This window comes from Ranitomeya variabilis, chromosome 3 (genome assembly GCF_051348905.1).
Source record: "Ranitomeya variabilis isolate aRanVar5 chromosome 3, aRanVar5.hap1, whole genome shotgun sequence".
Classification (NCBI taxonomy): domain Eukaryota; kingdom Metazoa; phylum Chordata; class Amphibia; order Anura; family Dendrobatidae; genus Ranitomeya; species Ranitomeya variabilis.
The window spans coordinates 449,057,116-449,083,110 of NC_135234.1; the positions used below are offsets into that span (position 1 = coordinate 449,057,116).

Genomic DNA, 25,995 nt, shown 5'->3' on the forward strand with positions numbered 1-25,995 from the left:
GGGCTGAAGACTACATTTCCCGTGAGCCCTCGGCGGTAAGCATACTTCCGGCTGCTGCTGACGTCACTGGGCTCTACGTGTTCTGCGCTGTGTTGCAGGAAGCAGTGTGGGTGCGGGGCTTTACCAGGTGAGGTGTTGGACGTGTGGGGGACCCAGTCTCGTGTCACTGGCAGTTCTGTCCTGGAGCTGGCGCTGTGGTATGAGGGGCTGCTGCCCTCATTGGTGAGAGTCTGAAGTGTGTCAGCCACACTGGTGCAGTGGCCACAAGCCTCTCATTTACCCTGTGAGAATGGAGCTGAGCGGGTTACAGTGGCATGTCCTAGTGACCCTCCTCTCTACGGTCATGTGATACTATGCTTGCTCTGGGGTCGCCATGGCAATGTCATTGTGTGGACTCCCCGGTGTGTGACCTGCACTCGTCTATTAGATGCCTAAAGGGGTATTCCTGCCAAATCCATGTGTGATGGAGCAGAGCCACTGATCTCCCGCTGGCGGGACCCCCCACAGCGATCACACGTGTGTCATCTGTCCTGTGTATGGTTAATGTGTTTAGTGGTTTAGGAAAATCCCTTTAAGGAGGCAGTAAGACCACGCCATTAGTGAACTAGACTATATCTAGTAGCCAGCAATAAGACTGATCCAAGACCCTCCGTACTAGTGGCCCTGTGCACTGGAGGGAGAGGTATAACATGACAGTAGGTGCAGTGATGAGACTTCCTCTAATACATGGCATTAGCCTATCAGGTGACTTCCCTCAGTATTTGGGCTTATTCTGTGTTTGCCGTAACTGTGCTGTCTGTATTTCCATCACCTAATGTGTACCTTACATTTTATTAAATGGTGGCTCATACATGTAAAACTGAAACCTTTCTTACTCTGGTCCACTTTACTGGCAGATCTCGCCCAATTAAATGGTTGTGCCGCTACTTTTATAATGATGACTGTCACGGGTTCCTTCTCCGGTATCACACAATCAACAGAGCAAGAGAATAGTGAACAATTCCAAGACCTTTATTTAGGCAAAACACGAAAGGTCCATATATACGATCCATCACACAAAGGATTAAATATTCCAGAACACGAATGCAGTTCAGGTTCAGTTATAGAATAAAAGTCCAACAATCCAGCACAGAGGATCAGTCCATATTCCCTTCTTTCTCTGTGATATGCTCTTCACATCATGGTTCCACATCAGACTGATCTCTGTGTCTCACCTCCCTGATATTTACAAGTCTCCCCCCTCATTCACAGGCCAGGAGGGGGAAGGTCTCAGGGGCTCATTGTTTCAACAAGCTAGGTCAACATGTCATTAGCATATTAGTAAGCAACATTATTCACTGACCCTGTGGAGAGATAACAATACAGAACTGTGGGGAGAATATCAGATGGCAAATAACTCATCCTACAAGATACAGTAACACCATGATAATCAGTAAAATAGAAATATACACAAAAATGATACCCACATAGCATATCACACCATCACAATGACCTATTCTGGGGATAGGTCATCAATATCCAATTGGTGGGGGGCTGAAACCCAGCATGCACCCCTCTCAATCAGCTTTTCTCAGCGCTGGTAGGGGCTGCATGTCACAGCACAGCTCCATCAACTGCAGTGATCAATGTCCGGTACTGTACCTACTGCCAGGTACAGTTCCATTAATTCCAAATACAGGCTGTCCTTCAGTACCCAGCAGCAGCCACTACACAGTTGATGCAACTGCTAACATCTTGCTGCTGCTGGCACTGAGAACAGCTGATCGTGGGGGGTGCTGGGAGTGAGACCCCCCCACTGATCTGATATTAATGACAAAGTTCTTAGGATAGATCATATAGATAAAAGTAACAGAGCCCCCCTTTCTCTTCTTGAAAATGTAGAGGATTTTTAATAAGATGTAAATTGCAAAGTTTCTTGTTTTTTTTGTTTGTTTTTTTTCAAACACTTTGCAATTTTTACCATTTAATATAAAGAGAATAACCCTTTTTTTCAGACTCATTTAATTAAAGACAGACACTAATGGCATCCATTTTTCACAGACTGGTTGCTATGATGCACTTGAAAAACCTCTTACTGTATAATATGAGCCTGGTTCTCCTGCTTTAAATAAGTTCCAACATTTCTTTGCTTTCATTGTTTAGGATCACAACTCATGACCTTCCACTAAGACCTGCTGGGAGTTGTTGTTCACAATACTTGAACAGGTAAGTTATTATTATTCTTCACAGTGAGATATTTTGTTGCTACCTATAGCAAAGAGGCATTTACACTGCAAGATACTCATGAACAAGCGTTGTTAACCGACATTTGACATACCTATACGTCTTGGTCGGATAGGGGTTCCTGGCTGATGATGCATTGGTACGTCTTGGCAATCGTGCATGGTACAGAAGCAGTGACAGTGCAACTGCCGCCGGGAGCTCGGCTTATGTCATAGCCAAGCCCCAGCTGTCGCAGAAAGGAGCAGTGCCCACACCGCTGTTTAACCGCCTAAATGCCACCATCGTTGATATTGACCACAGCATTTAGGAGGCTGGTAGAAGGAGGGGACTCCGTCTCCCTTCTGATCAGCACTCCTTCGGTGTCATCGTGCGGGCCCGATGCTTGTCATGGTAACCTGAGGTCGCCATGACGTCCTCTGGGTCTGCCAGCAACGGTGTCCTGCTTAGACCATGCCAGCAGCATGGTCTAAGAGGCTTCTGTGATACTGGTAAGTATAAAGCATTGCAGTGCATTATAAGGCTAGGTTCACATTGCGTTAATCCCTTCATGACCTTGGGATTTTCCGTTTTTCCGTGTTCGTTTTTTGCTCCCCTTCTTCCCAGAGCCATAACTTTTTTATTTTTCGGTCAATATGGCCATGTGAGGGCTTATTTTTTGCGAAACAAGTTGTACTTTTGAACGACATCATTGGTTTTAGCATGTCGTGTACTAGATAACGGGAAAAAAATTCCAGGTGCGGTGAAATTGCAAAAAAAGTGCAATCCCACACTTGTTTTTTGATTGGCTTTTTTTACTAGGTTCACTAAATGCTAAAACTGACCTGCCATTATGATTCTCCAGCTCAGTACGAGTTCATAGACACCAAACATGTCTAGGTTCTCTTTTATCTAAGAGGTAAAAAAAAATTTCAAACTTTGCTAAAAAAAAAAACAACAAAAAAACAAATTTGCTCCATTTTCCGATACCCGTAGCGTCTCCATTTTTCATGATCTGGGGTCGGGTGAGGGCTTATTTTTTGCGTGCCGAGCTGGTGTTTTTAATGATAGCATTTTGGTGCAGATATGTTCTTTTGATCGCCCGTTATTGCATTTTAATGCAATGTCGCAGCGACAAAAAAAACGTAATTCTGGCGTCTCAATTTTTTTTCTCGCTACGCCGTTTAGTGATCAGGTTAATCCTTTTTTTTATTGATAGATCGGGCGATTCTGAACGCGGCGATACCAAATATGTGAAGGTTTGATTTTTTTATTATTATTATTGATTTATTTTGAATGGGGCGAAAAGGGGGTGATTTTTTATATTTTTTATTTTTTCACATATTTTTTAACTTTTTTTTTTTTTACTTTTGCCATGCTTCAATAGCCTCCATAGGAGGCTAGAAGCTGGCACAACTCGATCGCCTCAGCTACATAGCAGCGATCATCAGATCGTTGCTATGCAGCAGAAATGCAGGTGTACTATGAGTGCCGACCACAGGGTGGCGCTCACAGCAGGCCGGCATCAGTCACCATAGAGGCCTCAAGGACCTCTATGGTTACAATGTAGAAACATCGCTGACCCCCGATGCGCTCATTTCCGTCCGGAAGCGCCGGTTAAATGCCGCTGTCAGCGTTTGACAGCGGCATTTACCTAGTTAATAGCGGCAGGTGAATCGCAATTTCACCCGCCGCTATTGCGGGCACATGTCAGCTGTAAAAAACAGCTGACATGTCCTGGCTTTGATGCGGGCTCACCGCCGGAGCCCGCATCAAAGCGCGGTATCTGACCTCAGACGTACTATCCCGTCCGAGGTCAGAAAGAGGTTACAGCAGCCCGTTCAACACATGCGTTAAACAGGCTGCGTTAAGGCAAGTGCCGACATGTCATATCGCTAGCGCAGATAGAGCTAGTAGATGCTCTATCTGCGCTAGCAGTGATGGACCCGGAAACGCTGCAGCCCGCGTCCCAGGTCCCGTCACTCAATGACGGCACATCGCTAGCGCACGCACATTTTGGGCGTGCGCTAGCGATGCGCCCGAAATAGAGCTTAATGGCAGCGTTAAAGGACTGTTACACCTCGTTATGCCGCGATGTAACGCAGTCCGTCTAACAGACTGCTAGAACGTAATGTGAACCTAGCCTTACAGATTAATAAAAGTTAAACTTCTATAGCAAGACTAAATAAAAAAACAAAACAAAAAAAAGCAAAATAATAATACCATATTTTGCAGATTGTAAGACACACCCCAAATTTTTCAGGAGGGAAAAAAAATGTTTTTACTAGAATGGTGGTGCGTCTTATAATCTGCTTTTACGGGAGCTTACCTTGAGGGCAGCAGCCGTGGGGCAGGCTCCCAGGTGGCAGGGTCGCTGCTGCAGGAAGCTGACAGTCCCAGACTAGTAGAAGGTGGTGTTTGGCTGTGCGGGTTCACAATTTGTGAATGCCCGGAGTTCACGCACTTTCCATGTTTTTCAACACAGTGGACTCAGAGAAAATGGCCGCTAGTGTTGGCGCATACGCAATTGAGATCTCGGGAGCCTAGATCTTGGTGCCTATATCTCAATCGGCGCCTGTGCCGTCTCTGGCCACCATTTTCCCTGGGTCCGCCGCATTGAAAAGCATGGAAAGTGCCGGGGCTCCATATTTTCACAAAAATGTTGGCGGAGCTCCCACCCCGCTGATCACCCCCTCCTACCGGCCTGGGACCTGCAACATCTCCCATGTCATGCCGCCGCCAGAAGATTTCTGCAGCAGCGACGCTGGGACCCTACTCTACCGCAGCCAGTAAGCTGCATTCGGATATTGTAATTTTTACGACTCAACATTGTAAAATTCTGTGAAGCACCTATGGATTCAAGGTGTTCACCACACCTCTAGATAAATTCCTTGAGTGTAGGTTATAAAATGGGGTCACTTGTGAGGGGTTTCCACTGTTTGGGAACATCAAACTCAGCATGGCATCCGCTATCTATTCAAAACAATTTTGCGTTCCAAAAGTCAAACGGCGCTCCCTCCATTCCCAGCCCTGCCGTGCACCCAAACAGTAGTTTTCCACCAACTATGGGGTATAGGCGTACTCAGAAGACATTGCACAACAAACTGTATGATCCATTTTCTCCAGTTACCCTTATAAAAAATGAAACTCTGGGGCTAAAGCAACACTTTTGTGGAAAAAGTAAAATTTTCATTTTTTTTCTTCCACATTGCTTCAATTCCTGTGAAGCATTTGAAGGGTTAATAAACTTCTTGAATGTGGTTTTGAGCACCTTGAGGGGTGCTGTTTTTAAAATGTCACTTTTGGGTATTTTCTGTCACATAGGCCCCTCAAAATCACTTCAAACTTGATATAGGTCCCTACAAACATTGATTTTGTAAATTTTTGGGGAAAAATGAGAAATTGCTGTTAAACTTTTAGCCCTTCTAACTTCCTAACATAAGAAATATTTTTCCAAAATGATGCTGATGTAAAGTAGACGTGGTAAATATGATTGACTATTTTGCGTGCTATAACTATCTGGCTTAAGGGCATAAAAATTATAAGTTTGCAAATTGCAAAATTTTCAACGTTTTCCCCCAAATTCCGATATTTTTACAATTAAACGCAAAACATATCAACCTAAATTTACCACTAACATAAAGTACATTGTGTCATGAGAAAAGTCTCAGAATCACTGGTATATGTTGTAGCGCCCCTGGAATATTACAGTTGTGGCCAAAAGTATTGACACCCCTGCAATTCTGTCAGATAATTCGCGGGCAGGGTCCTCACTCCTCCTGTACCAGTTATGACTTGTATTGTTTAAGATTATTGTACTTGTTTTTATTATGTATACCCCTCCTCACTTGTAAAGCGCCATGGAATAAATGGCGCTATAACAATAAATAATAATAATACTCAATTTCTTCCTGAAAATGATTGCAAACACAAATTCTTTGGTATTATTATCTTCATTTAATTTGTCTTAAATGAAAAAACACAAAAAGAATTGTCCTAAAGCCAAATTGGATATAATTCCACACCAAACATAAAAAAGGGGTGGACAAAAGTATTGGCACTGTTCGAAATATCATGTGATGCTTCTCTAATTTGTGTAATTAACAGCACCTGTAACTTACCTGTGGCACCTAACAAGTGTTGGCAATAACTAAATCACACTTGCGGCCAGTTGACATGGATTAAAGTTGACTCAACCTCTGTCCTGTGTCCTTGTGTGTACCACATTGAGCATGGAGAAAAGAAAGAAGACCAAAGAACTGTCTGAGGACTTGAGAAACCAAATTGTGAGGAAGCATGAGCAATCTCAAGGCTACAAGTCCATCTCCAAAGACCTGAATGTTCCTGTGTCTACCGTGCGCAGTGTCATCAAGAAGTTTAAAGCCCATGGCACTGTGGCTAACCTCCCTAGATGTGGACGGAAAAGAAAAATTGACAAGAGATTTCAACGCAAGATTGTGCGGATGTTGGATAAAGAACCTCGACCAACATCCAAACAAGTTCAAGCTGCCCTGCAGTCCGAGGGTACAACAGTGTCAACCCATACTATCCGTCGGCGTCTGAATGAAAAGGGACTGTATGGTAGGAGACCTAGGAAGACCCCACTTCTTACCCCGAGACATAAAAAAGCCAGGCTGGAGTTTGCCAAAACTTACCTGAAAAAGCCTAAAACGTTTTGGAAGAATGTTCTCTGGTCGGATGAGACAAAAGTAGAGCTTTTTGGGCAAAGGCATCAACATAGAGTTTACAGGAGAAAAAAAAGAGGCATTCAAAGAAAAGAACACGGTCCCTACAGTCACACATGGCGGAGGTTCCCTGATGTTTTGGGCTTGCTTTGCTGCCTCTGGCACTGGACTGCTTGACCGTGTGCATGGCATTATGAAGTCTGATGACTACCAACAAATTTTGCAACATAATGTAGGGCCCAGTGTGAGAAAGCTGGGTCTCCCTCAGAGGTCATGGGTCTTCCAGCAGGACAATGACCCAAAACACACTTCAAAAAGCACTAGAAAATGGTTTGAGAGAAAGCACTGGAGACTTCTAAGGTGGCCAGCAATGAGTCCAGACCTGAATCCCATAGAACACCTGTGGAGAGATCTGAAAATGGCAGTTTGGAGAAGGCACCCTTCAAATATCAGGGACCTGGAGAAGTTTGCCAAAGAAGAATGGTCTAAACTTCCAGCAGAGCATTGTAAGAAACTCATTGATGGTTGCCGGAAGCGGTTGGTCGCAGTTATTTTGGCTAAAGGTTGTGCAACCAAGTATTAGGCTGAGGGTGCCAATACTTTTGTCTGGCCCATTTTTGGAGTTTTGTGTGAAATGATCAATGTTTTGCTTTTTGCTTTATTCTCTTTTGTGTTTTTTCATTTAAGACAAATTAAATGAAGATAATACCAAAGAATTTGTGATTGCAATCATTTTCAGGAAGAAACTGAGTATTATCTGACAGAATTGCAGGGGTGTCAATACTTTTGGCCACAACTGTACCTCATTAAAGTGACACTGGTCAGAACAGTAAAATTTTGGCGTGGTCAGGGGGGTAACAACGGGTTCGAGCTTGAAGGAGTTAAAAATGTTTGTTTCACAATTATCTTGTTGTGCAAACAGGCTGCCGATGAACAAGCAAAACTTTTGTTTATTGAGTGAAATGATCTTTTGAGCAGCATAAAAGATCGTCATCCTCGGCAGCACATCTTCCTTTGTAAACAGGACTCGCACTGCCAAGATCTATGGCAGCCTATGTGCCCCGAGTGATCTAGTCAGTGCGTATCACTTTGGTCTGCCTGTGGAAACGACCTCCGATCGTTAAAAGTTTTTCTTTTCCGTTCTTTCGTCACTACCTTAGTTAACCCTTTACCACCTGCTGTAAATGTCTGGATTTGCAGATGTCAGCTTTCCTCTTCTCTCTGCAGGCTATATGTGAAGCCACATCATTGCCCACAAGATGCTGCCCACCACGTTAGTGAATTCTCGGACACAAGGCAACGGTACACTAAGTTCTCGGGATGCAGCACGACACACAGCCGGAGCCAAGCGCTACAAGTACCTGCGGAGGCTTATTCACTTCAGACACATGGACTTCGAATTCGCCCTCTGGCAGATGCTTTATCTTTTTACTTCTCCGCAGAAAGTGTACAGAAACTTCCAATACAGGAAGCAGACCAAGGACCAGTGGGCGAGAGATGACCCGGCATTCCTAGTCCTGCTAAGTATTTGGCTATGTGGTAGGTTGTATTAAGACATGGGGCTGTCTGTTGCTGGATGGTGTCGTTTTGTCTAAACCTCTATTAATTATTCAGTTTTAACTTAGATTGATTCTTATTTTTATGTACTCTTTGCTTTCCTCTTTCTGTTAACATACACTTTTTTCTTCTTCCTTCTTCCCAGAGCCATATATATTTTTTTTTTTCCATCAACCGTTGTCTTTGTGGGACAAGTTGTAGTTATTAACCCCTTTCTGACATCTGACGTACTATCCCGTCGAGGTGGGGTGGGCCCGTATGACCACCGACGGGATAGTACGTCATATGCGATCGGCCGCGCGTCAGCTGACTTTCACGGACCGCCCCGGCACATTAACCCCCGGCACACTGCGATCAAACATGATCGCAGTGTACCGGCGGTACAGGGAAGCATCGCGCAGGGAGGAGGCTCCCTGCGTGCTTCCCTGAGACGATCGGTACAAGGCGATGTACTCACCTTGTACCGAGCGTCTCCTCCCTGCAGGCCCCGGATCCAAAATGGCTGTGGGGCTGCATCCGGGTCCTGCAGGGAGTACTTCCGGGTCCACAGCAGTCGCTGGTAAGCCTGTACGGCTGTATGTCAGATCGCTGATCTGACAGAGTGCTGTGCAAACTGTCAGATCAGCGATCTGTGATGTCCCCCCCTGGGACAAAGTAAAAAAAAGTAAAAAAAAAAAAATTTCCACGTGTTAAAAAAAAAAAAAAAAAAATTCTAAATAAAGAAAAAAAAATATATATATATTATTCCCATAAATACATTTCTTTATCTAAAAAAAACAAAAAAAAACAATAAAAGTACACATATTTAGTTTCGCCGCGTCCGTAATGACCCAACATATAAAACTGTCCCACTAGTTAACCCCTTCAGTGAACACCGTAAAAAAAAAAAGCCAAAAAACAACGCTTTATTATCATACCGCCAAACAAAAAGTGGAATAACACACGATCAAAAAGACGGATATAAATAACCATGGTACCGCTGAAAATGTGATCTTGTCCCACAAAAAACGAGCCGCCATACAGCATCATAAGCAAAAAAATAAAAAAGTTATAGTCCTCAGAATAAATCGATGCCAAAATAATTATTTTTTCTATAAAATAGCTTTCATCGTATAAAAGCGCCAAAACATAAAAAAATTATATAAATGAGATATCGCTGTAATCGTACTGACCCGAAGAATAAAACTGCTTTATCAATTTTACCAAACGCGGAACGGTATAAACGCCTCCCCCAAAAGAAATTCAAGAATAGCTGGTTTTTGGTCATTCTGCCTCACAAAAATCGGAATAAAAAGTGATCAAAAACTGTCACGTGTCCGAAAATGTTACCAATAAAAATGTCAACTCGTCCCGCAAAAAACAAGACCTCACATGACTCTGTGGACCAAAATATGGAAAAATTGTAGGTCTCAAAATGTGGAGACGCAAAAACTTTTTTGCTATAAAAAGCGTCTTTTAGTGTGTGACAGCTGCCAATCGTAAAAATCCGATATAAAAAACGCTATAAAAGTAAATCAAACCCCCTTCATCACCCCCTTAGTTAGGGAAAAATAATAAAATTTTAAAAAAAATGTATTTATTTCCATTTTCCCGTTAGGGCTAGGGTTAGGGTTGGGGCTAAAGTTAGTGTTAGTGTTTGGATTACATTTAGGGGTGTGGTTAGGGTTACCATTGGGATTAGGGTTAGGGGTGTGTTTGGATTAGGGTTTCAGGTAGGATTGGGGAGTTTCCACTGTTCAGGCACATCAGGGGCTCTCCAAACGCGACATGGCGTCCGATCTCAATTCCAGCCAATTCTGCGTTGAAAAAGTAAAACAGTGCTCCTTCCCTTCCGAGCTCTCCCGTGCGCCCAAACAGGGGTTTACTACAATATATGGGGTATCAGCGTACTCGGGACAAATTGGACAACAACTTTTGGGGTCGAAGTTCTCTTGTTATCCTTGGGAAAATAAAAATTTGGGGGCTAAAAATCATTTTTGTGGGAAAAAAAGATTTTTTATTTTCACGGCTCTGCGTTATAAACTGTAGTGAAACACTTGGGGGTTCGAAGTTCTCACAACACATCTAGATACGTTCCCTGGGAGGTCTAGTTTCCAATATGGGGTCACTTGTGGGGGGGTTTGTACTGTTTGGGTACATCAGGGGCTCTGCAAATGCAACGTGACGCCTGCAGACCAATCCATCTAAGTCTACATTCCAAATGGCGCTCCTTCCCTTCCGAGCTCTGCCATGCGCCCAAACAGTGGTTTCCCCCCACATGTGGGGTATCAGCGTACTCAGGACAAATTGGCCAACAACTTTTAGGGTCCAATTTATCCTGTTACCCTTGTGAAAATACAAAACTGGGGGCTAAAAAATCATTTTTGTGAAAAAAAAGTGTTTTTATTTTCACGGCTCTGCGTTATAAACTGTAGTGAAACATTTGGGGGTTGAAAGCTCTCAAAACACATCTAAATAAGTTCCTTAGGGGGTCTACTTTCCAAAATGGTGTCACTTGTGGGGGGGTTTCAATGTTTAGGCACATCAGGGGCTCTCCAAACGCGACCTGGTGTCCCATCTCAATTCCATCTCCTTCCCTTCCGAGCCCTGCTATGCGCCCAAACAGTGGTTTACCCCCACATATGGGGTATCAGCGTATTCAGGACAAATTGCACAACAACTTTTAGGGTCCAATTTCTTCTCTTACCCTTGGGAAAATAAAAAATTGGGGGCGAAAAGATCATTTTTGTGAAAAAATATGATTTTTTATTTTTACGGCTCTGCATTATAAACTTCTGTGAAGCACTTGGTGGGTCAAAGTGCTCACCACACATCTAGATAAGTTCCTTAGGGGGCCTACTTTCCAAAATGGTGTCACTTGTGGGGGGTTTCAATGTTAGGCACATCAGGGGCTCTCCAAACGCAACATGGCCTCCCATCTCAATTCCAGTCAATTTTGCATTGAAAAGTAAAATGGCGCTCCTTTCCTTCCGAGCTCTGCCATGCGCCCAAACAGTGGTTGGGGTATCAGCGTACTCAGGACAAATTGTACAACAAGTTTTGGGGTCCATTTTCTCCTGTTACCCTTGGTAAAATAAAACAAATTGGAGCTGAAATAAATTTTGTGTGAAAAAAAGTTAAATGTTCATTTTTATTTAAACATTCCAAAAATTCCTGTGAAACACCTGAAGGGTTAATAAACTTCTTGAATGTGGTTTTGAGCACCTTAAGGTGTGCAGTTTTTACAATGGTGTCACACTTGGGTATTTTCTATCATATAGACCCCTCAAAATGACTTCAAATGAGATGTGGTCCCTAAAAAAAAAAAATGATGTAAAAATGAGAAATTTCAGGTCAACTTTTAACCCTCATAACTCCCTAACAAAAAAAAATTTTGGTTCCAACATTGTGCTGATGTAAAGTAGACATGTGGGAAATGTTACTTATTAAGTATTTTGCGTGACATATCTCTGATTTAAGGGCATAAAAATTCAAAGTTGGAAAATTGTGAAATTTTCCAAATTTTCGCCAAATTTTCGTTTTTTTCACAAATAAACGCAAGTTATATCGAATAAATTTTACCACTAACATGAAGTACAATATGTCACGAGAAAACAAAGTCAGAATCGCCAAGATCCGTTGAAGCGTTCCAGAGTTATAACCTCATGAAGGGACAGTGGTCAGAATTGTAAAAATTGGCTCGGTCATTAATGTGCAAACCACCCTTGGGGGTAAAGGGGTTAAAGGGTGTATCCGGGACTAAAAATGTATCTAAGCACTAACAAGTAGGTAATTGCAACTTATCTGCCTGTTGTGCACAGCGCCGTTCTTCCCCGGCACAGAGCTGTCGCGGAGTGCTCCTGCCGGGATTCAGCTGCCTCTGCTGACGTGACGGAGCGGGACTTCCGAGGTCATTTTGATTGACAGCCGCCTCCCCTAGTTAGGCAGAGGGGATCCAGTTGTCAATCGGAATGACCTCGGAAGTGGCGCCCCGTTGACAGTCAACCAGGAAATAAGCCTCCACTCTGTAGACGTGACATTGGCATAGGCTTCTGAATCCCCAGCAGGAGTGTCTGTGACCGCTCTGTGCCGGGGAGGAATGTCGCCGTGCACAACAGGCAGGTAAGTTGCAATTACCTGCCTGTTAGTGCTTAGATACATTTTTTGTAAAGTCACGGATAACCCCTTTAATGACACTATTCACTTTACTATATATTGTACATGTAAACCAAAGAAAGAAAATTGAAGGGTGATAAAATGGTGACAAGTGCAATTGTGCCCAAATGTTTTTTATCTCCTTTTTTAGACTTGTGTGGCATCTGAAAAATTACAATTCTGGCGGGATTTTTTTTTTTTTTACCCGTTATACAGTGTTTACTGTACAGGTTAATTTTATATTTTAATGAATCAGACTTTATTATGATACCAAATATGCTTATTTAAAGGAAAAAGGGAGAGATTAGATTTTTAAATTTTTATTATTTTGTATTTGAACTAGTCTTTGTTTTTTTCATTTCTGTACTGTTTAGTTGACGTCTACCAACTTACTCTACATAGTGCAATATTGTATAAAAGCTTCATAGAAGCACAGAATTGACCCATCAGTATCAAATAAATCGCTGATATACCAAAATATACAAACGAAGAAAACGACGATCAAAAATTCCTAAACATTATTATATAAAGTTACAAAATTCTTTATTAATCACTGGGGGTACATGGAAGCAAGGGAAGGAACCTGCAAAAACATGCATTGCAAGATATGGGCACACAAGCTAACAGGGTATATAGAGTGTTAAAGTATCAATTAACCCTAATAATATTGCACATTCTCAATAGGCCTAGTAGCAGACAGAAGCTGGTATTGCATACATGCAAGAAATATCCATAGTACATCGGCAAGTGTATACCTGATCAGATGGCCGGGTCTGTGTAGCTCAAAGGCTTTTCCCAGCCGAAACGCGCGTCGTGGAGGGCGCACTGCTACAGAGACCCGGCCATGTACCCCCAGTGATTAATAAAGATTTTTTTGTAACTTTATATAATAATGTTTGGGAATTTTTGATCGCTGTTTTCTTCGTTTGTATATTATAGTGCAATATTGCAGTATATAAAGAAAATGTCTCTTATGAAATCCACAGGCTGGCATCACAGGAGGGCTAAGATGGCAGCCATAGGGGCCTTCGGCAATGTGACTGCACTGGTCGATTGGAAATAGCATAATTCAAATGCCATAGTCAAGCGCAGGTCCCTCCTGTTACTGGCAGATGGCGGCTGTCTAACACTGCTGGCATCTACCAGGTTTAGTGGGGACATAGCTCTTATGCCCCCTCTAACTCTACTGGCCACCAATAGTCGAATTGTCTGTCACATGGTCCACTGAAATTTTGTAGAAATTATGAAATGAGCCACCTAACCAGCATTTGTCTCAATATTCGCTTATATTTATCTAATTCTGAGTTTTTCTTTTAGACTTGTACTTGGGGAAGATTGGGATTCTCCCTATACACAGTTTCTTATATAGATGCACATATTTCTTTTTGCACAGTGTCTACTTTAATGTTTGGACTTGTTTTGGACATGAAATTTGTGGAGATCTTAAAGCTTCTCCTCTGGATTGTGTTTATTGACTGTGTTGGTGTTGGGCTGCTGATCTCCACTCTCATGTGGTAAGTAAATGACTGACTACAATGTAGAAGCGTATCACACTCCATATTGATTACTTGATATACTAATTAAACGCCTTACACATGCATGCATGCATTGATGTCCATGAATGCAGATAATTCACTAGTGCAGTGTTTTCAGTCACGAATATGTACTGACTGGTTGCATTGGGTTCCCTTGGTACATATTTAACATTTGAGCTTTAGGTTAAAATCATAATGACAGAATCATTGTTTCCTGCATTTCTGGCATATTTTCAATTCAGCACTAGCGTGTTGTACTCCTGAAATGATGTCTTCAAAATATAAAACGCCAATTCTTTAAAAGTTACAATTAACTTAGAAGTAAAAGAATGTGGCTATTAACTACACTTGAGGACCTCCTCTCCCAAACAATAAGCGTTTGGGTGGGCCACGCTTTATTCTGCACTGACATTCTAAAGCGTCAATGCAGAGTAAGCATCTTGCAGGAGATCATGCAGCTGTGGGGGACTGTAGCTGTCAGACACAGCCAGACTCCACAAAGAGAAGGCAAACATGGTTTATTACCATATTTGCCTTTCCAATGGTTGTATGCACAACTCTGAACCAGTGCTTCTGTATACAGATTAGGAATTACTGATGATGCTTCCTCCTGTAGACCCAGTGATCAGTGAGTGTAGAGAAGGAACAAGAGCTTCTAGGTCCTAGGAGACCCAGTTAGCTCCACTGGGCATCCAGGAAGCTATATTTCCCCTCTAAGTAGGGTTACTATGCCAGCCCCGATTACAGGAAAAATAATGTATTATAGATCTTTCAAGATCTTATGGGAGGCACGGTGTGTTGGAGTGTGTGGAATAAATAGAAAAAAAAAAAGAAAAATAATTTTTATTTCTATAGTGCCAACATATTCTGCAGCACTGTACAATTTAGAGGGCACTTGTACAGACAATAGAGACATTACAGAGTAGTGCATAGTTCAACACATGCAAAGAGGAGTGAGAGCCCTGTTTGTAAGCTTACAATATGTGAGGAAATTAAAAAAGAAAAATAAAAATACTCTGCCAGTCTGAATTACTGTTTCTAGTCCTGCAAAAATCTATAAATTTCTACATGAAGTGGAACATAATTTAAAATGTTTTAGTTGTCCTTTGGTTAAAAAAAAAATCGGGGAAAAATAGACATGGTTTTTCCTAATTTTCTTTAATTTTCCCCTGATGTCACCAAAACAGAAAAGATTCTAAAAATGAAGCCCCATGTTTCAATTGACAAAAGAGGGAAAACTTGTTTTGAGTATCCATACGAGAAAATTTGCAAATGTGCCTGGTTAGGAACGAGGGAAAATGGCCCAGTCCCGAAATGGTTAAGCTATGTTCAAACAAGCACACCCAAACCAGTGCGTGCCAGATAACTAAGATATAAAAACACCTTCTTGTATCCTCATTTTTTATTAATGTAGTATTAAAATGTTAATAGGAAATTCACAAAATATCATTTGGAAAATATCTCAAGATGCAATGAGTAAATATTGCAATATAGCCGATCACCACAAGATGGCAGTATAGGGCAGCAAAAGCCCAAGGTGGCCATGTGTATGTGTGATATGTGATATATATATATATATATAACTGTGCACATTGAGTATTTTTTTTTGCAGAAATTTCTCTTGGCACGATTTTGCGTTCGTTTTTGTACAGCAATGGATGCTTTTTTGAGCTAAATAAAGATATTTAAAAAAAAAAGTTTTGTGATGTAATTTCTTGGTTCAACACCACCTTTTTCATGCTGATGCAGTAGCATCAGGGTAATGGGATTAGGGCTTGATGTCAGCAGCCATCATTGACACCTATCTCTAGGCTTAGTAATGAAAAGGTGTCAGCTAGACACCCTCATTACTAAGCTGATAAACACAAACATAAACTCGCACATTGTCACAAGCCTATGTAGGAGCGTTAACAGAACGAAGGTACATAGGCTGTAACTAGACAGCAACTGTTAATTTTAAAGAAGAAAAAAAATTGCGTGGGCTCCTGCGTAATTTTAATAACCAGCAGAGGGAAAGCAGACCGCTGAGGGCTGATGTTAATATTCTGGGAAGGAGCCAATAGCCATAAAGGTTCCCAGGCTATTAATCTCAGCTCACAGCTGTTTGCTTAGACTTTACTGGCTAGTTTAAGGGGGACCCCAGAAAAAAAATTGATGTAGGGTCCCCATGTGTTTTTGCTGCGGATTTGACTGACTCAGTGGGTGTAAAAGGCTGCAGAAACGCAAAAAGAATTGATATGCTGCAGAAAAAAACGCACTGCAAATACTTGAGGAAAATTATTGATCATGTACACAGCACTTCAGGATTGTCATTGAATTAGCTTGCATAAGGTGTCCATATCGTTTTGGATCAATTCTGTGCTGAAAAAATGCTGCGAACATGCATCAAAAACGCACTGTGTGCACATAGCCTAACATAAGTAATCTCAAGATTACAAGAGATGCCAATCAGTGAAAAAAATTGCTTTTTTTTTTTTTAAGCACTGTATACTCTATACGTTATACCCTGATGAAGCGTTCGCTGTTTAATAGTCAAAACTTCTATTACTTTTCATATTGAAAAAATAACTGGATTTAACATCCGATTTCAGCAGTACATGTTTATGAACCCAAGATATTCTCTTTCCCCTTCTCTAAAAATGTAACCTCTAAATCTACAAGTCATACCAAATGCAGGCATGGTGGATTTTCTTGGTTGAACCCCCACAGAAAATGCAGATTTTGGACTGTTCAAGCAAATGGAGATTTACAGAAGATCAAGGCTGTCATTCATATAAATCAGCTTGTAACCTGTCTAAGCTCTATTATAAGGCTATGTGCACACGTTCAGAATTTTTCGCGTTTTTTCGGCCGTTTTCCACGTAAAAAAACGGTTAGAAAACGCATACATAAGCATCCCATCATTTTTATGCATTTTCAAACGCAGCATGTTCATTAATTTTGCGTGTTTTTGCCGCTATTTAATGCATTGGGAAGCTCCGGAAAAAACCGCATGCGGATTTCTTGCAGAAAATGTCCAGTTTTGTTCAGGAAATTTCTGCAAGAAATCCTGACGTGTGCACATAGCCTAATGGAGGGAAATGTCTGGTTACCAGCTGTGATTTTCAGAACAGACGTATGCTGACTGGTGGGTCTAACAACATTAGAAAAGTGCTGGAGCAGAATCAGTAATACTTAGTTTTTGGGGGGTAAAATAAAGATAAAGGAGTCAATTCCTTTAAGGTGCTAAAGTTGTTGCTCAAAGTGGAACTTCCTCTGTCTCTGTTGCAGGGATGTGTTTGGAGGGGGCTGCCTGTTTTTTGTTTTTTTTTTTGTGTTTGTTTTTTGGTTAAGTACCTGAACCAGCCCCCTTCTGTTACCTATGTGTATTGGAAAATAAAAGTAAATGATTTGTTTTTTCTTTAGTTATAAAACTATAAACCAGTATTCAAGAGTTAGGGTTTCTGGATACGTGTATGAAAAGCTTACTTTCTAACATTTATCTGTTCTATTTCAGGTTTATTTCCAACAAGTACCTGGTAAAACATCAGGGACGGGATTATGATGTGGAATGGGGTTATGCGTTTGATGTCCACTTGAATGCATTCTATCCACTTCTGGTCATCCTGCACTTTATCCAGTTGTTTTTTATCAAATGTAAGGAAGTTACCTTTTAGATGTGTGTTTTCTATCTCTGATTATAGGTTACACACAATCTCCAGGATGAAAACATAACCGTGCTGTGTAGAGTATCAAAACCACATTGGTGAAGTCTTTGGGGGAGTTTGAGGGTCGAATAATTTTCTTAACTTCCTTTCCTAATTGTATTATTACCCCTGGAATATCCGTCTATTTTCTCACTGCATTCCTCGTCTGACTGTTTTATTGATTCTTTCCACTTTATTTTGCAGATGTGGTCTTGCCAGAATGGTTTATTGGATACTTTGTTGGGAACACATTCTGGTTGATTGCAATCGGTTATTACATCTATATAACATTCCTTGGATATAGCGGTATGTAACTGGGTCGAATTTTCGTTTTTCTGTATGCAGTTATTAAAAATGGTTGCGTAAAATTATCTTTAGGTTGCATTCACACTTCCATGAAAAAAAACAATCCGTGTGTCCGATCTGTGAAAATTAGATTATAGACTTTTCTGATCTGTTTTGTGAATCAGACTTGGCCATTAAAATCAATGTGGATCCATGAAATACGGATGGAAAAGTGAAGTAAAAAGAATTTCTTCCGTTTTTAATCTTTTTTTTTTTCAATTGATCCAATTTTAAGCATCAGTGGATAGAAAAAAAGTTCAGACAGTTAAAATGATGAGAAAAAAAAATAGATGCAAAACGGATGTCAAAAAAGAGAAAAAAAATGGACCATTCTTTTGTATTCAAAGCGGATTTGGGAGCGTAGCTTTAAAAGATATCCTTTAAGGAAACAAACAGACCCCAATATAGACAAAGGGATACGTATGATGGTTGTTGTGTCTGTCATGTGACAAATACAGTTCGTAACCAAACTGATGGTCATTCTGGTGTTGTATTCCTGTATGGATAGTGTCTCTGGTGATGTGTTCCTTTTCGGAGAATGGCTCTAGTGACGTACTCATGTAGTTATGGGTGTTCTTATTCTGTATTCATGGACTACTGATGGCTATAGTGATATTCATGTAGTTTTGATGCTTCTGGTGTTGTATTCATCATCAGAACCACCATCCGTACGTGAATACGAAACCAAAATCATCATCCGTACATAAATGGAACCCCAGAGCCATCAATAGTTCATAACTATGGCACAAGAACCATCATCAGTAAATAAATCATTAGAAGCTTAGTACAACAATCAATTGTAATGTCCAGTCAGCCGTATATACATTTGTATCACATGAACCTACAACTCCCAGTATGTCCTTAGCAATGCTAAGGAGATGCTGAGAGTTGTTGTTGACAGCCATTATCAGTCTGCAGACCATACAGGAACCACAGTACTGATGAGACTCTGGCAGTATCCCAACTAAACATTTACATCCAGGTACCTTTTTATAGGTTCATCTCCATCTTGTTTAGGTGCCAGGATGACTTTTTACACCCACGGCTTGTCTAAGCAGTCTTCCATCTTCTCTGGTTTTCAGCTGCACATCCTGACACAGTGCAAATAAAAATAAGAGTGTCATTAAAATGCCATCTGCATAAAAAAAAAATCTGTCTATACTATGCCCTAAATTAGCCTCCTATTGGATATGGGCTGCACAGTGCGTGCCCTTGTGAGCTACACCCGCCACACTATCCGCGTATTTGAGATATAACGGCAATATAATCCGCCCTTATGAACCATTGCCTATATCGTGACTGTGCCCTCTCTAGTTTTCCCTTACACTCTCGATATCTCCATACTGCCATGCTAACTTCTCTCCATATTGTACCCCTATTTCATATTGCCCTCTCTCCACACTATGCCCTCATACTGCCCACAACGTTGTCCCCTACAAACTGTACCCCCCCCCCACTGTCACCCAACAGTGTGATTGTCAGCTCAGCCATCTATGTAGTATATCTACAACAGCCCTTCAATATACACTATGATGCCCACAATAGCCCCTCATGCAGTATGATGTCCAACACAGCCCTCCATATATAGTGTGATGTCCAACACAGCCCCCATACAGTATTATGTCCCCACAGTCACTAATATAGTGTAATGCCCCCCATACAGTCTGGTGTCTACACATCAGCTGTAATCCAGTCTCCCTGTACACCTCAGGCTCCTCTCCTATCATGGATATCAGTGGGCGCGTGATGCAGTGTCGGGACTGCGGGCATCGTCTCCAAGGGTGCAGGCCAGAAGTAGCCTGCATTCTGTTGGAGTTCCTGGCAGAGCAGGAAACTGATTAGCTCCTCTGCTCCTGTCCAGGGCGGCGCTCACATCAATTGCATTCGCGTCTGATACACTTTAATACAATGGAGTGCAGGGACCGAATAACAGCCAGGGTGCCGACAGAGATCGGTGAGCAGTGTGAGTGACTCATTGACACTGCTCACTTCTGTACCTGCTCCCTGGCTATCTGTGCGCTGAATGTCTGAGACTGGAGGAAGGCATCAGTTGGCTGCAGACATTCAGCAAGTCGTTCGTTTGTTTTTTTTTCCCTCCCAAAGTGCGCCCCTCCCCCAGTTGCCTACCCCTTTTCCCGGCCCTGACTGTCTGCAGTAGAAGGCTCCGTCCAAAGCCCCATGTGTGTAGTAGGACATAAACATTGATAAGCTTCACTGCCTTTTGGCTTCAGCCAGCCGGTAGCCAAAGATGGAAATAACTATGGAAATTTAAGATGTCCATACAGATTGCACCGAGCGCACCTTTATTTTCTATGAGGGAGTGCTCCAGACTCCTCCAGCAACGTCTTCTCTCCCATGAGCTCATCTGTCAGGGGGCCACTGACACTTTAGATTAGGAGTTCAGAACCTGTGTCCCGGGCCCACAGGCGGCCCTCGATGCCTCTCCATGCAGCCCTCAACTATGTGGTCAAAGACATGCTCTCATGGCTGCTCATGTGTGTTGTATCTTCCATGTTAAAGAATACGGGAGTGTCTGGTAGCACTATAGGGCTGGGTAACTGCTAATGGTGCGCTGTGTGACCATGTCTGTGACCACGTCATCGTCTAGGTAAGGAGTAGATGAATATGCAAAGATGACTTCCACAAACAAAACGTACAATTAATATTGATTATTTGTGTTATTAGTGTACTATTAGTTGCGTTATTAAATCCAATTAAAAATAGGGATAGTAGTCATATAACAGAAATCAAAGTAGGAGTATACATAATTATTGTTCATACGTGATATAAAGCTCATATATCCGGGGCTCCACTGGTGATAAATGTGCTGGGGATGTTAAGAGCCTACTCAATGGTATATAAGGTATTTAAATAAAGAGTAGATGCATTAAAAATCATATATTTCATGAGAAAACACAAACTATAGGTGCTGAGTGCTTATATATAGAGAGTGTAAGGAGTTCACAGATATGTGTGCCACAAAGGTAGGTTAGTAAATCACTATATGGATCATGTTTGACATCAAGCGGGCACAGACTCGGGCTGGGTAGGTAGAGTATATAATAATGACCTGAGCAACAGGTGAGTCGGACTCCCTTAGGTATGTGCCCATAGGGTACGATCCATTAGGAACGTTTCAGGGGGGAAAACAAAACATGTAACTCAGGTAAGTTTTGATACCTTGCCTGTGAGTCTTCTGTGCCCGGTTTGATGCAAAATATGATCCATATACAGTGTTTTATTATTAAGCTACTGTGGAAGCACATATATCATTGTACTCCTGCATATTTTATTCTTCCACTTCTCCTGTCTTATTTTGGATTATGTGACTTCTTTTCAGACTTGCTGGCCCACCCTGAGGTAAGTGCGAGCCGTAAGTCTCGTTTATGGTGTTAAAGCTTCGCTCTGGCGCTCCACAGAATTACATTGTAAAGGCCACTTCTGGCTCGCACATACCCCAGTTTGATCGGCAAGTCTGAATAGAAGTCACATGACCAAAAGGAGGACGGGAGCGGCACTGGAAACCATGGAAGATGACCGCACTTACACTACATGATATGTGTACCATTTAGACAGATATAAGGAATGAAAAGTTTTCTGGGAGTGCTTCTTTAAGGTCTCAGATTTTTTGGCAGAAAGTTTTGTATTTTGGTTTACACAAACTAATGCACCTCCAGCATAAAAACAAAAACCATTCTCAGTCATACAGTCTGCCACATAAGAACATATCAGGAAGGAGCTGCCAAGATAATTAACTCACAGAGCACTGCCCCGATTGGATACACTTGTATGCACTTCTCAGCCAAGGGCAGGATGAAGTTTGCCTGTGTAAGAATCAAATTGTGTTAGGTGGGGATTTTTCTGCAGATTTCAAAAGATAAATTCTTATGAAATCCACAATATACACACGTGGTCAAAATTGTTGGTACTTCTCATTCAGTGGCAGAAAAACCCACAATGGTCACGGAAATAACTTTAATCTGACAAAAGTAATAATAAATAAAAAATCTATGAAAATGAACAAATGAAAGTCAGACATTACTTCCACAGAATTAAAAAAAAATAAAACTCATGAAATAGACCTGCACAGAAATGCTGGTACCCTAAACTGAATATTTTGTTGCACAACTTTTTGAGGCAATCGCTGCAATCAAACGATTCCTGTAACTGTCAATGAGACTTCTGCACCTCTCGACGCATATTCTGACCCACTCCTCCAGAGCAAACTGCTCCAGTTGTCTCGTGTCTGAAGGTTGCCTTTTCCAGATGGCATGTTTCAGCTCTTTCCAAAGATGCTCAATAGGATTTAGGTCAGGGCTCATAGAAGGCCACTTCAGAATAGTCCAATGTTTTCCTCTTAACTAAAAACACCCAATAATGGCTATGTGTTTTGGGTCATTGTCCTGTTGCAAGACCGATGACCTGCGACTGAGACCAAGCTTTCTCACACTGGGCAGCACATTTCTCTCTAGAATTCATTGATAGTGTTGAGATTTCATTGTACCCAGCACAGATTCTAGACACCCTGTGCCAGATGCAGCAAAGCATCCTCAGAACATAACAGAGCCTCCTCCATGTTTTACAGTAGGCACAGTGTTCTTTTCTTGATATGCTTCATTTTTCCATCTGTGAACATAGAGCTGATGTGCCTTGCCAAAATATTCAATTTATGTCTCATCTGTCCATAGGACATTCTCCTAGAAGCTTTGTGGCTTGTCAACATGTAGTTTGGCAAATTCCAGTCTGGCTTTTTTATTTTTTTATTTTTTTTCCCCAACAATGGTGTCGTGCTTGGTCATCTCCCATGAAGTCCACTTTGGCTCATACAACTATGGATGGTGCGATATGACACTGATGTTCCTTGAGCTTGAAGTTCATAATTAATCTGTTTAGAAAATTTTCTGTGCTCTTTTGTTACCATTCGTATTATCTGTCTCTTTGATTTGTCATCGACTTTCCTCCTGCGGCCATGTCTAGGGAGGTTGGCTACAGTCCCATGGATCTTACATTTCTGAATAATATGTGCAACTGTAGTCACAGGAACATCAAAATGCTTGGAGATGGTCTTATAACTTTTACCTTTAACATGTTTGTCTATAATTTTCTTTCTAATCTCCTGAGACAACTCTTTCCTTTGCTTCCTCTGGTCCATGTTGAGTGTGATACACACCATGTCACCAAACAGCACAGTGAGTATCTGTAGCCCTATATACAGGCCCACTCACTGATTCCAAGATTGTAGACACATGTGATGGTAGTTAGTGGACACACCTTGATTTAACATGTCCCCTTTGTCACATTATTTTCAGGGGTACCATCATTTCTGTCCGGGCCTATTTCAGTTTTATTATTTTATTTTATTTTTTTAATTCTGTGGAAGCATGGTTGAAAAGCAATGTCTGACTTTCATTTGTTCATTTTCCTAGATCTTTTATTTATTATTATTTTTGTCAGATTCAAGTTATTTCTGTTACCATTGTGGGTTTTTCTGGCATTAAACGAGGGGCACCAACAATTTTGACCATGTGTGTAATAGGTATGCTTCCGATTGGAAAATGAGCAGAATGCCCTCAATTTAAAAGCAGAAATGTGATTTTGTTTTTTGTTTTTTTATTTTAACCATTATTTTTTATAGAAAACCTCACTCGCACGTATTGTCCTGTATTTTGTTTTATGTTTTCCGTTTAGATGGGAATCTTTTAAAGCACTACTGCTATTTTTTTTTTTTTTATATATATTTCCGTTGCCATTGTGGTGTCACTAAAGTCTGTTCCTGCCCATAGTAAAATACTTGCCAGCCGGCGTCTTCTGCTTTTCACCAGCTTTGCTACGATTCTGTTCTGCCATCTTGTGACGGAAGTCAGAGATAACGGTCACAAGCTGCCAATGGAATTCTGAGAGCCTCATGCTGGCCTCTTTCTATCTCTCAGACTTTAAATTGAGAAGTGACTTGTGGTCCACCTAGCAAACACTGGAAGGGTCCGGTAGGTCACAACTAGCCGAGCAGGAGCATTGCCAAGAACAGCAGAAGATGATGGATGATAACTAAGTATTCTTCTACAGACAGGGAACATAATTAGTAATACCACTCTGGCAATTAAACAATAATGTTATAAAAAAATGTATATGTAAAGTGAGAATTGTCCTGTAAAGTACACTTTTCTGTTTTCTCTCCTCAGCGCTGCCATTTTTGAAAAACACAGTCACATTACTTTACCCATTCGCAGCTTTGATATTGCTATATGTCTTGTCATTGGCTCTGGGATGGAACTTCACAGCCTTGCTCTGTGCTTTCTACAAGTACAGAGTGAACTGAAGATCGGGTGGCTTTATTGTTAATTATTGTTAATTTTGTATAAATTGTACATATCCCTTTTTTGTGGTAGAATATAGTTAAAGTTTCTCTTTTAAAAAAAAAAAATAATTTGTTTTCTCCTTTCTTTGTTAAAAAAAGAAAAAAAGGTAATAAAATACTTTTTTTTTTTTTTCTTTACAAGTAGGCCCTTGGAATCAACTCAACGGTCTACACCGATTGTTGTCCAGTTTCTTCTGTTTCACTGATTCTGCAACAGTTATTTATTTATTTTTTTTATATGGGCAGCATTGTGGAAGAGGATGGACACAGGAAAAAAAAAAAAAGAAACTGTTCCAGGATTAGTGAAGCTGAAGAAACTGGTGAAGATACTCAGTTTAAATAACAATAATAATAAAAAAAACCTGTAAATGACCTCCTTTTAAGATTTGATTCCGCAGCCCACGAGATGCACACACCTTCATACTACATTAACATACATGCTATTTTTATAACCTTTAGGCTATGCGCACACGTTCAGGATTTCTTGCAGAAATTTACTGACAAAAGCCAGACATTTCTGCCAGAAATCCGCATGCGTTTTTTTCGCGTTTTTTTCCGGAGCTTTCCCAATGCATTAAATAGTGGGAAAAACGTGAAAAATCCGCAAAATTAATGAACATGGTGCTTTTTTTTTTTTTGCAGAAAAAACCGCATCATGTGCACAAAAATTGCGGAATGCATTCTAAATGATAGGATTGCGTATGTATGCGTTTTTTATGCGTTTTTATCGTGAAAAATCCTGAACGTGTGCACATACCCTTATACTATGTCACAGACCTCTTACTCTGTGCTGTTTATTTCATTATGCTCCTTGCAACCAATTTCCAAATATAAAAAAACCATGAAGATTGACAAGACACAGATTTATTTATTTTTTTAAATGTAATGAGATTATAAGGTACACTTATCCACATATATCTCCATGTTATGTTGTTGTTCTTCAAGTCTCATTAAAGGAAAGCTGTAATCAGAAAATGCGCTACTGATTTATTTTTAGCCATTTTTTTTGTATAAAAAAATAGATGTCTTCAATTTTTATATTGGCCACTGGATTTTTTTTTTTTTTTTTTGGGGGGGCCTCTAACTTCCTGTCGGTTCAGAAACACATGAACGCATTTACATTACCCACAATGAACAGAATCCGACCCTATCTTTTGTATTAGGCCGGTTTCACACGTCAGTGGCTCCGGTACGTGAGGTGACAGTTTCCTCACGTACCGGAGACACTGACACACGTAGACACATAAAAATCAATGCATCTGTTCAGATGTCATTGATTTTTTGCGGACCGTGTCTCCGTGGGCCAAACACGGAGACATGTCAGTGTTCGTGGGAGCGCACGTTTTACACGGACCCAATAGAGTCAATGGGTCCGTGTAAAACACGGACCTCACACGGACATTCTCCGTCTGGGGTCCGTGTGCGTGCAGGAGACAGCGCTACAGTAAGCGCTGTCCCCCCCACATGGTGCTGAAGCCGGTATTCATATCTTCCCTGTA

General features: G+C 41.2%; 1 protein-coding gene across 3 annotated transcripts; it reads left to right on the plus strand.

Annotated features, from left to right (window-relative positions):
• The first annotated feature begins 2 nt into the window (after window positions 1–2).
• UNC50 (unc-50 inner nuclear membrane RNA binding protein) lies at window positions 3–24,565 on the plus strand. Of its 3 annotated transcripts, none has more exons than XM_077296514.1 (7): window positions 3–127; window positions 2,143–2,205; window positions 8,112–8,423; window positions 13,969–14,089; window positions 17,607–17,746; window positions 18,001–18,102; window positions 24,321–24,565. In XM_077296514.1, exons 3-7 carry the CDS (start codon window positions 8,144–8,146, stop codon window positions 24,455–24,457), a joined length of 780 nt encoding a protein of 259 aa, XP_077152629.1. In that variant the 5' UTR covers window positions 3–127; window positions 2,143–2,205; window positions 8,112–8,143; the 3' UTR covers window positions 24,458–24,565. The 3 variants fall into 3 exon arrangements, with proteins under 3 accessions (XP_077152629.1, XP_077152632.1, XP_077152631.1); XM_077296517.1 differs by having other exon boundaries at window positions 11–35; XM_077296516.1 differs by having other exon boundaries at window positions 104–222.
• The last annotated feature ends 1,430 nt before the right edge of the window (window positions 24,566–25,995 follow it).

Excerpts from the sequence above, each read along its gene's own strand:
- UNC50 (XM_077296514.1), top strand. The coding sequence starts at position 8,144 with ATGCTGCCCACCACGTTAGTGAATTCTCGGACACAAGGCAACGGTACA. Across the intron at positions 8,424-13,968 it reads GCTAAGTATTTGGCTATGTG|TGTCTACTTTAATGTTTGGA; the intron begins GTAGGTTGTATT and ends CTTTTTGCACAG. Across the intron at positions 14,090-17,606 it reads CTGATCTCCACTCTCATGTG|GTTTATTTCCAACAAGTACC; the intron begins GTAAGTAAATGA and ends GTTCTATTTCAG.